The 18733-nt window shown below is 34.8% G+C and overlaps 1 protein-coding gene across 1 annotated transcript in view; it reads right to left on the bottom strand.

The window, feature by feature from the left end:
* Positions 1–5197: 5197 nt before the first annotated feature.
* The window catches only part of RDX (radixin), a 75853-nt gene continuing 62317 nt past the window's right edge, over positions 5198–18733 (bottom strand). The window contains exons 11-14 of the mRNA XM_081240844.1: positions 14669–14829; positions 13122–13214; positions 8751–8993; positions 5198–7797 (exon numbers count right to left, since the gene is read on the bottom strand). Of these exons, the coding sequence (XP_081096970.1) occupies positions 7633–7797; positions 8751–8993; positions 13122–13214; positions 14669–14829 (662 nt within the window). The 3' untranslated portion in view covers positions 5198–7632. The remainder of the gene's footprint in view (positions 7798–8750; positions 8994–13121; positions 13215–14668; positions 14830–18733) is intronic.

Raw genomic sequence — 18733 nt, 5'->3', positions numbered from 1 at the left:
AGTGCACATGGAACATTCTCCAAGATCGATCACATCTTGCATCACAAATCAAGCCTCAGTAAATTTAAGAGTTTTGAAATCTTATCAAGCATCTTTCTGTCCACAACTCTTATGAGATTAGAAATCAATTACACGGAAAATAATGTAAAAAACACAAACACATGGAGGCTAAACCATATGTTACTAAATAACCAAGAGATCACTGAAGAAATCAAAGAGGAAATCAAAAAATACCTAGAGGGCTTCCCTGGTGGCGCAGTGGTTGAGAGTCCGCCTGCCGATGCAGGGGACACGGGTTCGTGCCCCGGTCTGGGAGGATCCCACATGCCGCGGAGCGGCTGGGCCCGTGAGCCATGGCCGCTGAGCCTGCACTCCGCAACGGGAGAGGCCACAACAGTGAGAGGCCCGCGTACAGCTAAAAAAAAAAAAAAATACCTAGAGACAAATGACAATGAAAACACGACCATCCAAAACCTATGGGATGCAGCAAAAGAGGGAAGTTTATAGCTATACAAGCCTACCTCAAGAAATAAGAAAAATCTCAAATGAACAATCTAACATTGCACCTAAAGGAACTAGAGAAAGAAGAACAAACAAAACCCAAAGTTAGCAGAAAGAAAGAAGTCATAAAGATCAGGGCGGAAATAAATCAAATAGAAACAAAGAAAACAACAGCAAAGATCAATAAAACTAAAAGCTGGTTCTTTGAGAAGATAAACAAAATTGATAAACCATCAGCCAGACTCATCAAGAAAAAGAGGGAGAGGACTCAAATCAATAAAATTAGAAATGAAAAAGGAGAAGTTACAACAGACACCTCAGAAATACAAAGCATCCTAAGAGACTACTACTAGCAACTCTATGCCAATAAAATGGACAACCTGGAAGAAATGGACAAATTCTTAGAAAGGTATAACCTTCCAAGACTAAACCAGGAAGAAATAGAAAATATGAACAGACCAATCACAAGCAATGAAATTGAAACTGTGATGAAAAATCTTCCAACAAACAGAAGTCCAGGACCAAATGGCTTCACAGGTGAATTCTATCAAACATCTAGACAAGAGCTAAAACCCATCCTTCTCAAACTCTACCAAAAATTGCAGAGGAGGGAACACTCCCAAACTCATCCTATGAGGCCACCATCACCCTGATCCCCAAACCAGACAAAGATATTACAAAAAAAGAAAATTACAGACCAATATCACTGATGAATATAGATGCAAATATCCTCAACAAAATACTAGCAAACAGAATCCAACAGCACATTAAAAGGATCATACACCATGATCAAGTGGGATTAATCCCAGGTATATAAGGATTCCTCAATATACGAAAATCAATGTGGTACACCACATTAACAAACTGAAGAAGAAAAAACATATGATCATCTCAATAGATAAAGAAAAAGCTTTTGACAATATTCAACACCCATTTATGATAAAAATTCTCCAGAAAGTGGGCATAGAGGGAACCTACCTCAACATAATAAAGGCCATATATGACAAACCCACAGCAAACATCATCCTCAATGGTGAAAAACTGAAATCACTTCCTCTAAGATCAGGAACACGACAAGGATGTCCACCTTCACCACTATTATTCAACATAGTTTTGGAAGTCCTAGCCACAGCAATCAGAGAAGAAAAAGAAACAAAAGGAATACAAATTGGAAAAAAAGAAATAAAACTGTCACTGTTTGCAGACGACATGATACTATTATACTTAGAGAATCCTAAAGATGCCACCAGAAAACTACTAGAGCTAATCAATGAATTTGGTAATGTTGCAGGATACAAAATTAATGCACAGAAATCTCTTGCACTCCTATACACTAGTGATGAAAAATGTGAAAGAGAAATTAAGGAAACACTCCCATTTACCATTGCAACAAAAAGAATAAAATACCTAGGAATAAGCCTACCTAGGGAGACAAAAGACCTGTATGCAGAAAACTATAAGACACTGATGAAAGAAAGTAAAGACAATACCAACAGATGGAGAGATATACCATGTTCTTGGATTGGAAGAATCAATATTGTGAAAATGACTATACTACCCAAAGCAATACACAGATTCAATGCAATCCCTATCATATTACCAATGGCATTTTTTACAGAACTAGAACAAAAAATCTTAAAATTTGTATGGAGATACAAAAGACCCTGAATAGCCAAAGCAGTCTTGAGGGGAAAAAACGGAGCTGGAGGAATCACACTCCCTGACTACAGACTATACTACAAAGTTACAGTAATAAAGACAATATGGTACTGGCACAAAAACAGAAACACAGATCAATGGAACAAGATGGAAAGCCCAGAGATAAACCCACACACCTATGGTCAACTAGTCTATGACAAAGGAGGCAAGGATATACAGTGGAGAAAAGACAGTCTCTTCAGTAAGTGGTGCTGTGAAAACTGGACAGCTACATGTAAAAGAATGAAATTAGAACACTCCCTAACACAATACACAAAAATAAACTCAAAATGGATTAGAGACCTAAATGTAAGACCAGACACTATAAAACTCTTAGAGGAAAACATAGGAAGAACACTCTTTGACATAAATCACAGCAAGATCTTTTTTGATCCACCTCCTAGAGTAATGGAAATAAAAAATAAATAAATAAACAAATGGGACCTAACAAAACCTCAAAGCTCTTGCACAGCAAAGGAAACCATTAACAAGACGAAAAGACAACCCTCAGAATGGGAGAAAATATTTGTAAACGAATCAACGGACAAAGGATTAATCTCCAAGATATATAAACAGCTCATGCAGCTCCATATTAAAAAAACAAACAACCCAATCCAAAAATGGACAGAAGACCTAAATAGACGTTTCTCCTAAGACATACAGATGGCCAGGAAGCACATGAAAAGCTGCTCAACATCACTAATTATTAGAGAAATGCAAATCAAAACTACAATGAGGTATCACCTCACACCAGTTAGAATGGGCATCATCAGAAAATCTACAAACAACAAATGCTGGAGAGGGTGTGGAGAAAAGGAAACCCTCTTGCACTGTTGGTGGGAATGTAAATTGATACAGCCACTATGGAGAACAGTATGGAGGTTCCTTTAAAAACTTAAAACTAGGGGGCCTCCCTGGTGGCGCAGTGGTTGAGAGTCCGCCTGCCGATGCAAGGGATACAGGTTCGTGCCCCGGTCTGGGAGGATCCCATATGCCGCGGAGCGGCTGGGCCCGTGAGCCATGGCCGCTGGGCCTGCGCATCCGGAGCCTGTGCTCCGCAACGGGAGAGGCCACAACAGTGAGAGGCCCGCATACCGCAAAAAGAAAAAAAAAAAAAAAAAAAAAAAAAAAACTTAAAACTAGGATTACCATATGATCCATCAATCCCACTACTGGGCATATACCCAGAGAAAACCATAATTCAAAAAGACACATGCACCCCAATGTTCACTGCAGCAGTGTTTACAATAGCCAGGTCATGGAAGCAACCTAAATGCCCATCAACAGACAAATGGATAAAGAATGTGTGGTACATATATACAATGGAATATTACTCAGCCATAAAATGGAACACAATTGGGTCATTTGTTGAGACGTGGATGGATCTAGAAGACTTTCATACAGAGTGAAGTAAGTCAGAAAAACAAATATCGCATATTAACACATGTATGTGGAACCTAGAAAAATGGTACAGATGAACCGGTTTTTGGAGAAGTTGAGACACAGATATAGAGAACAAACCTACGGACACCAATGTGGGAAAGCCACAGGGGAGTGGGGATTGTGGTGTGATGAATTGGGCTATTGGGATTGACATGTATACACAGATGTGTATAAAATTGATGACTAGTAAGAACCTGCTGTATAAAAAAATAAAATTAAATTAAAAAAAAAGAAATAGGTCCAGTAGGGAAAAAAGGGAATTAAGATTATTTAATTGGAAAGGCCACGGATGGGAAGGTGATAAGCTTTAATACATGAAACACGATCGTGAGCCAAGTTTTCCTTGCGAACAGTGTAGAATGAGGAGTCATACTGCCTTGACATTTTATGAAGTTATCGTATCTGCTGAATCACTGTGCTTTTGAAATGTACTAGAATATTGTCATTCTACATGATAAACCACACTAGAATATTTAAGATTATCTCCTAGTTAAAAAAAGAATGAAGTACAGAATAAGAAAAGCTAAAGTTCTGTTCATTTAGAACAAACTTAAAGAAAAGAGGACTGTCTACCAGTGTAGTTCCATATTTAAATGTTTCCCCTTATTCTTATTAAATATATCTAAGCTTGGGTTTACTAATCAGTTCACTAAATTAATTCTAAAGGCAGTAATTCCTATACTTCAGTTTTAAGTTTTAGATTTTAAAAGACTATTTTCATTATGCATACATAAAATGGGATACTGTGGGATCTAAAAAATCTTTTATCTTCAATTCTAAAAATATCACCAATCAACAGGTAATAAGAACTGAGACAGAAAGTGATGTGCATCTTTTATTTTTAATCATAGCACTAACATTGGAACTCTTTCCAATGATAACCAGGAGTGAGTTCAAATACAGTGTAAGATATAACTTTCTAAGTGCTAATTCTAGTTCTTAAAAAAAGAACTCTAATTAGACATAAAGCAAAATCTTATACTACAGAATTCCCTTTTCTTTTCTAAGAGGACCATAATAAAGAGATCACCACCTGTCTTTGAGAACAGAAATAATAAAGTGACAGCTAAATATTCCTATAAACTGAGAAGACAACTGGCTTTTATCATGCTTAGAACAGATTTATCACTTGTTATTTAAGAAGAATAATCTTTATGATAAAAATTAGTAAGAAGCACTTAGTATACAGTTCTTTGAAGAACATTAGCATTTTAATGGTGAGATTAATCAAGGACAGTGAAACTGCTTCTTCCTTAGGAAAAGTAAACACTCACTATACAAGAAAAGCAATGACTAGAAATCTTAAATGATTTTCTATTATGAAGAGAGTCGATTTAATTTAATGATTTAACTTTTCCAGAGAATTATCACTATGACTTCCATATCAAAAGAAATATACAATTTGGGGGAACGAGTAAATGTATGAGAATTCTGAACTTTTTCCTATCCACTTCTCGTTTTTAAGATATAATGATTTATGATCTAATAGAGATTACAATATTCAGGAAATATATAAGAAATCCATGTTAAATAACAACAGTGAAGCATGAAGACATGAGCTTTTGTCACTTTATTGTTAATCAATGAATGTTATCCAAAATTATAGATGTAACTTAATTGTACAACACAAAATTATGCTAATAGTATAAGCCTGTTGGAATTTACCAATACTCATTAATATATTTTTACATTGCTATATGAACATGTGCTTCTCAAATGCTAATAATAAAAGTTATAATTGGTTTAATGAAAACCCATATTGCAAATAGTTGTTCCTGTTTAGAAAAATTCACACAGCTTTAAAAATGGATTAAATCCATTTTAATTCTAATCTACAAATAGATTATAAACAGCAAATATAACTGGTAATTTTTCAACACTGATATCAAACTGATGTAGGAATGGTAGTGCACACAATTCAAAATGAAGCAAATTAACAAAAATCCAATAAAAATCCAAGTTTTCACCTATTATGGCAATTGCTTTAATGTTTTGGAAGAGTGAACACATGCTTTAAACCATGAATAGTAGGGCTTATCATCTGTTCCTCTAATGTGCTGCAAGGAGAAATGTCCTCTTCCACAGTGCTTTGAAGCATGTGCACAACCACCATACAACAGTCACTTCAAGGTTAACCAGTTATCTTTTGTCCCACTAAATCCAAAAAATATATTAAATGCAACCTTTCCTTTTCATAATGTCTGCCCAGATTAATCCTTTTAAAGTCAGCAAAATCAAAAAAGCACAGAGATATTTTCAGACACAACTTGAATCTATTGTGCATGAAAAATGTCTAACAAAATGGCAATTTTAATAGATAAATGTAAATTTGAATGCATAATACCAAATGGAAAGTAGCTGAACCACACAGAGAAAACAAGGCTTTCCTTATTCCCAAGTCTAAATGTTTTATAATAAAGAAAATGTTAGAACCTGTGAATATTGAACATCTTTCAAACTGGAAAGATTTCTTTGTAAAACATAACTGAAATTAATATAACCTATAAAATTACAATTTCTAAAATAGAACTAACCAAATTTAAGTATTTTTAGTTAGATTGAAAAAAATAAGCACAATGATTTAGAAACAAAATATGTTAAAATGATTATGTAATAATTACATCAAGAAATGAAGGTACAAACATTCATCGTCATATGCTACAAGGGCAATCTCTCTCTCTCAAACACACACACACACACACACACACATACATACACACACACACACACACACACACTGCCTTAGACATACAACACCCCTCCAGGAAGACAGTATACCAGTGAGCGCTAACAATTTTAATACAAATCAGAGTCCCACAGTTCAGTTCAACAAAAAGGCAGTTAAAATTTAGCACTCTAAGATATTCTGAAGGAAAAGGAAATCTCAAAAATATTCCTTCATGATTGACAGTATCACTATGTGTTATAAAACATATAGCTTACACACTTCACTGTGTTTGAACGACCAGTCATCGCAGGTATAGTAGTGAGGTAGTATTATTGTCCCCTCCTCGGGACTGCTGTTTTCATATGCTGCCCTTCTAGCAAGGTCCAGGGTTTTATTAATGATGATAATCAATTACCAACAAATGTGCTTTTTCTTTAATCAAACATCTGTTTTTCTAAATCAACCTATGAAAGAATCTTTCAGAGACAACTGTTATTTGCAGTAGTGTTTCATCAGTAAACTTTCCTAGGGAACTACTTACTACCTGCTGTCTATACCTTCGTAAGATCAGTGGGCAAAGAAAACCAAATGATGACAGGAGATGAAACACCAATCAATTCAGCTGTCAAAGATGACCATAATTAAGTAAGCAAATAACAAATATCCAATAATGTTATTAAATTGGGATTTAAAAAATTAACCACTAGCTGTACACTACACTATTAAACATTCTAATCCTTTTCATGATTCATAGCCATCTTCTATACAATGATGAAAGACTGTCCACCCTGCCACCTATGCTCATTTTAATCACTGCCAATGATCTGTATAGTGGCAGTGCTATGGTTACAGGGCATATCAAGGTATGAGAAGTACACACTGAGAAAACATAAATGAGAGAGAATGTGGAAATACATGCAGGTAAAATATGGAAGAAATAAAAACAGAGTGTCCTACCGAAACACTCATTAAGTCACCACCATCCTTTAAAATGTACAAAGTGCTTAAATCATACATACACATTTGTCAGACGTGATAATTAGTGTTACTCTTCAACAGAAAAAAATGGAAAATGAAAAATGTGGAAAAGGAGGTGATGGAACACTGTTCTCCATTCCCTGGCCCAAAAGAAAAAGAAAACCAAGAATGGTATCACACTGCCTTAATGTTGAAAAGCTCCCCTTAAATGTCTTTTAGCTACCACAGTCAAACTGGTGTAAGTGCTTTGGCAAGGTGAGATGCATTCCATCACATCTGCAAAGGCCTGCTTTTCTCTGTTGGTGGTTCAGCTTATGAAGAACATGTATGCAAAATAACAGCTCTCACATTGCTTCAAACTCATCAATACGTTGCTTTGTATTGCCTTGCCGAATCTGTCGCAGAGTCTTGTACTTATCACGGCCTGCTTTAACATTCTCAGCATGAAGAACATCATTTTGTGTTTTCTTGGTTTCATCTCTGGCTTGGGCTAATTCTGAACTTAATGCCTATGTTTAAAAAATAAAAAGTATGACCATTATTAACTTTTTTTTTAGATTTTAAAAACCTATGGAAGAGGTTTAAAGACACAAAATACATATATAACAAATCTCTGACTTTTTAGTATATTAAAATTTCCACTGTGAAATCTTTTTCTTTAAAGTGTTTAGGTTGTTGTACTTTTAGTAATGATGGGGTGTAGTGGTTAGAGAGGAATACCCATGGCCTTTCATTTCTACACTCCGCAACCGTGATGAGTTTGTGTATTATTCTAAATTTCCTTGAACTTTCTCATCTAATACTTGAAATGACTTACAAAAGGTTCAATATAGCTGTTATTGAATGTTACTGTAAGTTCTAAATTCTACACCATGAGAGAAGCTTTCTCCAAAAGTCTTAATACATTTATTACAACTATCACCCCATTTTCTTTTATTAATATTTAAAGATTTCACAAATTTAAAAATTAGAGAACTGATTCTATTAAGTTCTCTAATAGGTGTAATATTAAAATTTACTATTTTAATCTAATTATGTACATTTAATATACTGACCTTTTGCCATTACAGAATTTCAACAAAAAAATTCAGATTATGTAATGTCATACAGGTAGTCTATTAAATTATCATTTCTTTTTAATGTATACTGTTTAAAAAAGAAATTTGTTTTTTAAACACAGTATTTTATGTTTTACTTTTAACATGGCTCAAGTTATAATTAAATAATAGCTTACTAATTAAGGCCTCATTACACAAGGCTAACAAACATCTGGTAATAAGGACATACAACAGAAAAATGAAATAACGTGACTGTAGGCCAAGTACTTACAAACCAATCACAAGGCCAGCTAGAGGTAAAGGCTTCCAAAAATCAAATGTTCCTTTTTTAATAAGTTTGTCTTAACAAATGGGGAAAATGCAAACTATATTTAAATGTGCATACAACTGCAAGTTTTAAATACCTGGAGTTGTTTTTTAACACGCTCATTTTTCTGTGTTTCTGTTACACGTTCCTCCTCACTTCTATGGTTCATTACCCCGTCATTTGATAATTCAGCACTAGCCTCAGCATTATTCTCATCATGTTCATCATGTTCATTTTCTGTCGGAGGAATGACTGGTGGTGGTGGAGGTGGAGGAGGGGCAGACATCACAGTCTTTAACTCTTCTTTGGTCTTTTCCAAGTCTTCCTGGGCTGCAAAAGCCTGAACATAAAAGATAAGTTTATCAGCAACTTACTTTGAAAATTGGTAATTAAAAGAATCAAGTTATCCTGGGACTTCCCTGGCGGTCCAGTGGTTAAGACTTCGCCTTCCAATACAGGAGGTGCGGGTTCGATCCCTGGTCAGGGAGCTAAGATCCCACATGCCTCGCTGCCAAAAAACCAAAACAGAAGCAATATTGTAACAATTTCAATAAAGACTTTAAAAATGGTCCACATCAAAAAAAAATCAAGTTATTATCCTTTCTTTCTAATATAAACTATATTTCAGGGTAATGAAAACAGGCCCTATTGGTAAAAGCTTATTTTTATAGAAGAATGCCAGCAGGTACATGACAGAATTAAAGACACCACTGTGCAAAACCCTAATAAAATTATTAATTCTGGCAAGGATTATCAACTGTTGCTAAAATTGTTATACAAATGGTTGATGAGAAAATGGATATAAGTATAATGCCAAAGAATTCCACATCGAATAGATTACATTTTAGCAACGATAAAATATAACCAGACAATGGAGAAAACAGACTGTTATTACTCTAGTCCAATGATCAATTAAAACAACTAATGGTGGGTTAATCAGATATTAAATGTCTTCTGATATAATACAACAGGAAGTATCCAACATCACCAATTATTTGAGTAATTATATTGTGCTGGTTTGTCTAGAAAAGTACTGCTTTACACTGTTGTCCTGGTGTAATTATTAACAACACTCGCTTTCACTCTCAAAACTGTTCTAGTTTGGATGATAAATTGTCTGAAAGTCTCACCTATGAGGCATCATAGCCAGAAATTTTTAACTTGAATCCTTCAAACTTTTAGGTTTATCTTCCAGCTTACAAGAAATATTGATGATAAAAAGACAAGCTGAATGACACCATAAGAAAGGAATTAGACAAATACAGGAGGAGGGACAATCTGTGGGTCGTTTTAATAAACCAATATCATAAAAAGAAGAACTGTCCTACTTAAAGTAGGAGAGACTTAGAGCAAACAGATGCAATGCAAAGTCCTACTCTGGACACTGGCCTGGCAAATTAGCTATAAAACACTTTTTGGTTCAATTCTGAATATAGTCTGCCCAGAAATAAACCCACACATATATGGTTAATTAATTTACAACAAAGCAGCCAAGAATAGGGGGTTGGGGAAAAGACAGTCTCTGCAATAAGTGGTGCTAGGCAAACTAGAGAGCCACATGCAAAAGAATGAAACCAGGCCCCTATCGTACACCATACAGAAAAATCAACTCAAAATGGATCAAAGATTTGAACGTAGGACCTGAAACCATAAAACTTTTGAAGAAAATACATGCAGTAAGCTCCTTGATATAGGTCTTGGTGATAAATTTTTGGATTTGACACTGAAAGCAAAAGCAACAAAAGCAAAAATAAACAAGTGGGATTACTTCAAACCAAAAGGCTTCTGAAAGCAAAAAATATATATATCAAGAAAATGAAAATGCAACATACAGAATGGGAGAAAATATATGGAAATCATGTATCTGATAAGGGGTTAATACTCAAAATATATAAAGAATTCATACAACCCAACAGGAAAAAAAAAAATCCTAATTCTATTTTAAAAACTGAGCAGATGATGTGAAAGGACATTCTTCTAAAGACAACAGAGGGATGGCCAGCAGGCACATGGAAAGGTGCTCAACATCACTAATCATCGAGGAAATGCAAATCAAAACCACAATGAGGTAACACCTCATACCTGTTAGAATGGCTATTATCAAAAAGACAAGAAATAACAAGTGTTGGTAAGGATGTGGAGAAAAGGGGACCGCTTGTTCACTTTCACTGGGAATGTAAATTGGTACAGCCACTGTGGAAAACAGTATGAAGATTCCCCCTTAAAAAACTCAAAAATAGAACTACCATATAATCCAGCAATTCTACTTCTGGGTATTTATCAAACAAAAACACTAACCTGAAAAGGTATATGCATCCCCCCACGTTCACTGCAGCATTATTTACAATAGCCAAGATACATATGGAAGCACCCTAAGTGTCCATCAGTAGATGAACAGATAAAAAAATGTGGTATAAATATTAGTATATAGTGAAATACTATTCCGCTATAAAAAAGGAATTTTTTTTAAGATTTTTTTTTGATGTGGACCATTTTTAAATTCTTTATTGAATATGTTACAATATTGCTTCTGTTTTTTTATGTTTTAGTTTTTTGGCCCCAAGGCATGTGGGACCTTAGCTCCCCAACCAGGGATTGAATCTGCACCTCCTGCATTGGAAGGCGAAGTCTTAACCACTGGACCGCCAGGGAAGTCCCAGGAAATCTTGCCATTTGCAACAACATGGATGGGCCTTGAGGGTATCATGCCAAGTGAAATAAGTCAGACAGAGAAAGACAAATTACCAAATGATCTCGCTTATATATGGAATCTAAAAATAAACCAACCAACCAACCAAACAAACAAACAAACAAACAAAAAAACGAGCTTATGGATACAGAGAACAGACTGATGGTTACCAGAGGCATAAATGAAGAGGAATGGGAGAAGGGAGTTAAAAAGTACAAACTCCCAGCTATAAAATAAATGAGTCATGGGGACATAATGTACAGCATATGGACTACAGTTAATAATACTATATTCTATATTTCAAAGTTGCTAAGAAAGTAAATCTGAAAAGTTTACATAACAAGAAAAAAATTTCTGTAGCTACATGTGGTGATGGATGTTAACTACACTTACTGTGATGATCGCTTCACAATAGATACAAATATTGAATCATCATGCTGTACACCTAAAAATACGTTATATGTCAATTATATCTAAATGAAAAAATTTTGAATATAGTCTAATATTAGATGAGATGAAAACTGACTAAAACAGAATAGTATGTACAGTATGATCTCACTCTGTATATAGATCCCTATATAAAGGGATATAGATTGTATAGACCCCTATGTAAAGGGATCGATACAATTCTAATAAAGAAAGTAGTGTTAAAAAAAGTTAAGTGTTTTTCCTTTTGTAGAGTTCTATTGATATATACATATATACATAACTCCCAATACCAAAAACTTCCCTATGAAACCCGAAGTGCTACAAAGAAAATTTAAGAGGGAAACAAAACTGCTTTCTGTAATAAGTACATTTTGTCGTGGAAAAATCAGAGAACTATATACCTTTGAGTGTAAAAAATTGTCATTATTATAGTTCCATTTAAGAGTTAAAATTAAAGTTTGAATTAAATTCTCATTATCTTATATTCCCTCCCTACCCCTCCAAATAAAGCCTAATTTTTCACTTTTATGCCATTTCAGACAGCAGTGGTTTCATCTACTTAGGAACTCAGAAATCTCAGTATCATCTTCATTGCATTCTTATAATTCAACTTTACATCCAGTCATTTGGTTGTCATGCCCCTTTGAGTCTACCACAAAATGTCCTTCAATAATTCCTGTTCCTCTTTTTTCTCAATGCCACATCCTTAGTGAGTCATTAGCTCTTAAGTAATCCTGCCCACTATCCCAATCCATCCTTCATGCTGATTATTAAGCTGTTTTTATGAAACCATGCTTGATCATGTTACAATCCTGTTTTGAAATCTTCAGAGTCCAACGTCTACAGATATTTCCCAGCATCTTACCTTAGCAGGGCATTTATTTAAAGCCTTTCACAACTTAATTCCCTCTCTAACTTTCTAGCCACAACTCTCAAAATTTCTGAAAACAGACTCTAAGTTTTGCTCACTTACTAGTTGACCTCAAATCTGTCGTGTGCTTTTATACTTGTTATGCTCATTCACTTCCCTCCATCTGGAATGACTTCCTCTTCAGTCCCCATCTTTTCTACCCCCAAATTGAATGTATTATTCAAGAGCCGGCTTAAATTTATAAGGGTTTCCCCAACACCTGCCTCATTCCCTCAGAAATTAAACATTTCTTCTGTGTTCCCAAAGTACTTAGCTTATTATCACTAGATTAGTATTTACTACAGTACATACAAATTCATACAGAGGTAACTCTTCCCCTCTAAATCATGACAGCAACTTATGTTTATCTCTATAAATTCCACATACGGCTGGGTACAAAATAGATGTTCAATAATTTATAGTGATGAACAAATGATTACTTTGTGTTGCCACTCAGTAGCTTCCTCCTCCTTTTTTTTCTTGGCTTCTTCTAGAAGCGCAATCTTGGCAGTGAATTCGGCAAGTTCTGCTGCCTAAAATAAACAAAACAATTACCAATACTAAAAAGTAATATATTTTCAGTCATTTATATTAAGTCAAAAAAGCTTTAATATACATGGACTGTTTTTTTTTTTTTTTTGGTCATGCCGTGCAGCTTCCGAGATCTTAGTTCCCCGACCAGGGATCAAACCTGTGCCCCCTGCAGTGGAAGCTCAAGAGTCCTAACCACTGGACCGCCAGGGAATTCCCACATGGACTGTATTATATGTTTTTCATAGACAGTCTTCTGTTTAAAAAAAGGAATTATTTCTTTAAGAGCATAAATATCTTACTTGTACTAGGTATAATGAGCTAATGAGACAAAGTGAAAAAAATTTTATTATTCTATATACATGTAGTTATTCCTGTTTTCATAGCAGGAACCTAGGAGCTATTTTTTAACTTTCATCAATAAACTATCTGTTAAAGCCTACAGAAGGAAAAAGAATTCTATTTACATAACACTTTATAATTTAAACAGCACTTTGTCAAATAATCTCATTTGATTCCCCAACAATACTATTAGGTGGCATTATTCCTTTTTTCAAAGGGAGGGATCTGAGGCTCAGAAAGACCCAGACACATAGCAAGGAAATGCCTAAACCAATATTTAAATCCCGAATCTTCTAGGTGTCATGCCTACTCTTCATTACTTGCAAGCCCACTAAATACACAAAAAAACCCAATCAATTATGATCTATCTTATAGTTAACCTACGGCTATCTTACAGGGTTTAGAATATACGTAATTGTCAACTTATCTAAAGCAAAACATGCCAGTGACTTATACAAAATCTAAGCAAATCAGAACCTTTTGTTAGCAACAGGCTCCATGTATCTTTTATGGTTTTATTTTTAGGTTTCCTTTAAAAAGAAGAAATAAACATTTTAGGTTTATTTCCACACTTTGTTATTTCCACACTTGTCTCTTTGGTTTGCTTTCCAGAAGGTATAATATACTTAATTTTACAAAGGTGTTTTTTTTTTAAGTTTCCATTATTTGAACTTATTTTATTATTTTATTGGTACTCATTGGCAAACAAAATTTTACTGTTGATTTTGGATACATTACAATACACTTTTGGTAGTGGCTGCACAATACTGATCATTTATTTACTGTACTAAATACTGCAACCTCCAAATTGTCTATTTTTACACTGGTATTTCATTTGTGATGATGGGTATTCCTCTGGCTGAATACAGAAAATGGTCCACGTGGTCTATGGTTTTCATAATTGTTATTCTACTTACTGCTTTAAAATACATTCGAATAAAAAGATATAAGTTCCTTGCAGTGAGTGCACACATCCCACAGTGAGGGGATTTGAAAACATAATTAACCAACACCTTTGTGCTCAGAGAATAAACACTCTGAAATTGCAGGACCGATTTCGTCCATGCTTTTGTCTGAATTTTTCTTTTCCCCTAACAGAACCCAGGTTCCCTACCAGCTGCTCCTGATTCTTCATCTGGTCAGCAGCCTGTTTTGCTATAGCAGATTTGGCCTCTTCAGCAGCTCGACGCTCCTTTTCAAGCCTTTCTGCTTCTTCTTTTGCTCGTTTTCGTTCCTGGTCCAGTTCTAGAGCTTTTCGAGTCTGTTCTTCTAGTTCTGTCAAATATATGTATCCCCCAAAACAATGATTAATTCTAATTTTCTCACTATCAAAAGAAGTCAAAATAGTAGCAAGGAATCTAATCTGTACAGTTTCTTAAAATTAGCACATACACAAATGAACATAACCTCGTTTTAACTTGGCAAAAGCCTAATAACTTTTAAAACTCTATTACACAATTCAAAAATGCAAAGAAATGAAAATTCTCTGTAATTCAAGTTATGTCATAAAGCTAGAAGCACATCCGTTATTTTATTTTTTAAAAATACTCTCCAAAAGGGAACCCTCCTACACTGTTGGTGGGACTGTAAGTTGGTACAGCCACTAGGGGGAACGGTATGGAGGTTCCTTAAAAAACTAAAAATAGAACTACTATATGACCCAGCAATCCCACTCCTGGGGATATACCCAGAGAAAACCATAATTCAAAAAGATACATTACCCCAATGTTCATTGCAGCACTATTTACAACAGCCAGGACATGGAAGCAACCTAAGTGTCCACTGACAGATGAATGGTAAAGATGTGATACCTATATACAATGGAATATACAATGGTACCTATATACTCAGCCATAAAAGAGAACAAAATAATGCCATTTGCAGCAACAGGGATGGACCTAGAGCTTGTCATACTGAGTGAAGTAAGTCAGACAGAGAAAGACAAATATCATATGATATTGCTTATATGTGGAATCTAAAAAAAGGTACAAATGAACTTATTTACAAAACAGAAGCAGAGTCACAGATGTAGAAAACAAACTTATGTTTACCAGGGGATTGGGGGGAGCGGGGAGAAGGGATAAACTGGGAGATTGGGACTGACACATACACAATACTATATATTAAATAGATAACTAATAAGAACCTGCTGTATAGCACAGGGACCTCTACTCAATATTCTGTAATGGCCTATATGGGAAAAGAATCTAAAAATAAAGAGGGGATATATGTATATGTATAACTGATTCACTTTGCTGAACACGAGAAACTAATACAACATTGTAAATCAACTATACACCAATGAAAATTTAAAAAAAAACCTCTCTCTGAAGTTTTGACCTAAACAAACTGCCATCTGTTTCAAAAGTCTATAAAATAACATACTTTAAAACTTAAATAAGTTTTTACTTACCTAAACTAAGTATTAGATAAGTAAACCCAAGACATTAAGACTGAAAACAATACTTACTGACTAAAATAGGAATTTTGATATGAATTATATGAATTACTGAAAATTTTCAGTTATTAGTACATATCCATTCCTCAAGCATGAAGACAAGTAAGTAATATTTGGAGATAAATGAGGTGAATTTTAATCCATAAGTGTACAGATCATAAAGTTAATTCTCCTTTCTTATTCTAATGAGTTGAGAAAGGAAAATATTACTAGCACAAAGCCAAAAGATTTGAAATCAATTTGAAAGTACTAATTTTAAATATTATTCTGACAATCTTTGTTCAATAGCAAGGACATTTGTGACAGAAGACAAGAGAATGTCATCTATTAAGATGGGTGCAATGTCCTACAAAGAATGGCTCTCCCTTTCTGTATACTTTAGAAAAAAAGAAAAACTGAAAATCTATATGTCAAAAGATTTGAAAGCTAACTGTAATGTACAAATCACCTTACTGTTCTTCATTTTGTTGTTCTTGGTCAGAACTAATTTAAGTAACTGCAGTTAAGACTTGGGAGGTTTTGAGAAGACTGGGAAGAAAAATGACTTTAAATTCTAGATAAAATGTAAAACTTCTATGAGACTATTTGGCTATAAAGATGAAATGTATATAACGAAGGATGTTACTGAAGCTAAATTCTAGGATTATTCATTTTAGTATACGTCTTCTAAAACTTGGACATCAGAGCTAGCCCATCTAACTTTTTTTATGATCATTCTTTCCATCTGGCTTACTAATATATAAAATAAAGCTCACAAAGTTCACAGCTGTATCCTGCTTCTAAACAAGCAAACAAATAATAAGAGAAGTTTACAAATGAAAACAACGCCTTATTTTCTCTCATAATAAAAATTCTTTCTGTACTATGAGCCAATAAAGAAAAATAAGTCTGGGTTACAAAGTTAAATTTCAAAATATTCTTTATTTTCTAACAGTTTTTTTGCACTAAGTATTAATTTGAGGAATAGTAGACAGAGCAATGGTTGTTTTGTGGTATATTAAGAATTACACAAAACTCTAATTTTTTTTTAATGTTGAAAATGAACTGAAAGCTTCAAATCTACTCTAGTCTCTAGTCTAGAAAGGAACGTTTTGAAGTGTCATATATCCCACAATGATCTCTTTCTTTCCTCTCCAGTTAACTATGATTGGCAAACTATGGCTCAGTGACCAAACCCAACCCAATGCCGTATTTTTGTAAATAAAGTTTTACTGGAACACAATCTCATTCGGTCAGGTATTGCACATGACTGCTTTCATGCTGCAATGGGAGAGTTGATAGCTGTAACAGACCATGTGGCCTGCAAAGCCTGAAATATTTACTATCCAGTCTTTTACAGAAAAAGTTTGTGAACACACAAATTAGAATATTTCAGGAGTTCCCTGGAGGTCCAGTGGTTAGAACTCGGCACTTTCACTGCTGTGGCCCTGGGTTGAATCCCTCGTCAGGGGAACTAAGACGGAACTAAGACCCCTCAAGGTCCGCGGCATGGCCAAAAAATATATATATATTTAGATGAAACAAACATCCCTCCAGACCTTGGAGCCAGTTAGAAGCCCTTGAGGAGAAAGATTAGATGAGAAATGTGAATAGTATCAATGTTTTGCCTATCTGGGTCAAAAAAATCGAGAACCTACAATTTTTGAGGTCTGGCATGTGAGAAGAGAGTACGAAGGAAATCTGGCTTCTTTTAGAATCTCAGCTCTTTCAGGACAAAGGTGAAAGGTTACAAGAATAAATTGTTTCTCTCATTAACAGTACACAGTATATTGATGTAGATGGTTATGGAAGTTAATTAGGTGTAGACCAGGGAAGTTATTCTAAGTTCAAGCTAATAAAATTTGTGAAAGCTTCCCTTTCTCAATCAGGTTTGAACACAAGCATCACTTGATTTTGACAGGTCTAAGACTTGGCAAGCCAAATCAACTCTTATGTCACCCCCAAGGGCAAAGATTGGAAGCTATAAAAATTATAACGGGGGCTTCCCTGGTGGCGCAGTGGTTGCGAGTCTGCCTGCCGATGTGGGGGACACGGGTTCGTACCCCGGTCCGGGAAGATCCCACATGCCGCGGAGCGGCTGGGCCCGTGAGCCATGGCCGCTGAGCCTGCGCGTCCGGAGCCTGTTCTCCGCAACGGGAGAGGCCACAACAGTGAGAGGCCCGCGTAACGCAAAAAAAAAATAAATAAATAACAGTATTAGTAAAAAAATAATAATAATAAAAAATATCTCAAGATTATAGATTTTTTTATTCCTCTTTCCAGTCTAGGGTAATAGTTTATTTTTACCCTGGGAAAAGCACTATTATATTAAAAAAAAAAGCAAATAAAAGTTCTATTATCAAGATTCTTAGAAATCATAGAATTAAGAATATGATTACAAATTACTTACTGAAAAAACAATTTTAGAATACCTGTACTACATCTAAGCAACGGTAACTGAAAACAGCAAGGTGCAAAAGGATATATGTACCTTTTGTTTAAGAAAGAAGTGGAAGTGGAGAATTCTGAGCCAGATTAAAACCCTACAAGCCCTCAGGCATTGAAAAATTGTATCTAGTGCCTTAGTCCCAGCAATCAAACTAAAAACAAAACAAAGTCATAAAAAGATATAAGGAAGGCCAAAAATGTTTTGCTTTTTCTAATAATGACCATTTTGGTACTTTTAAAAAACATTACCCAAAATGAAGATTTTAAAAATATGTATTATATTTATATAAAAAT

This window comes from Mesoplodon bidens (assembly GCF_964165515.1).
Source record: "Mesoplodon bidens genome assembly, chromosome: 7".
In the NCBI taxonomy this organism is placed as follows: Eukaryota; Metazoa; Chordata; class Mammalia; order Artiodactyla; family Ziphiidae; genus Mesoplodon; species Mesoplodon bidens.
Note: the sequence above shows the minus strand (reverse complement) of the source record. Positions and strands in the feature narration are given on the sequence as shown.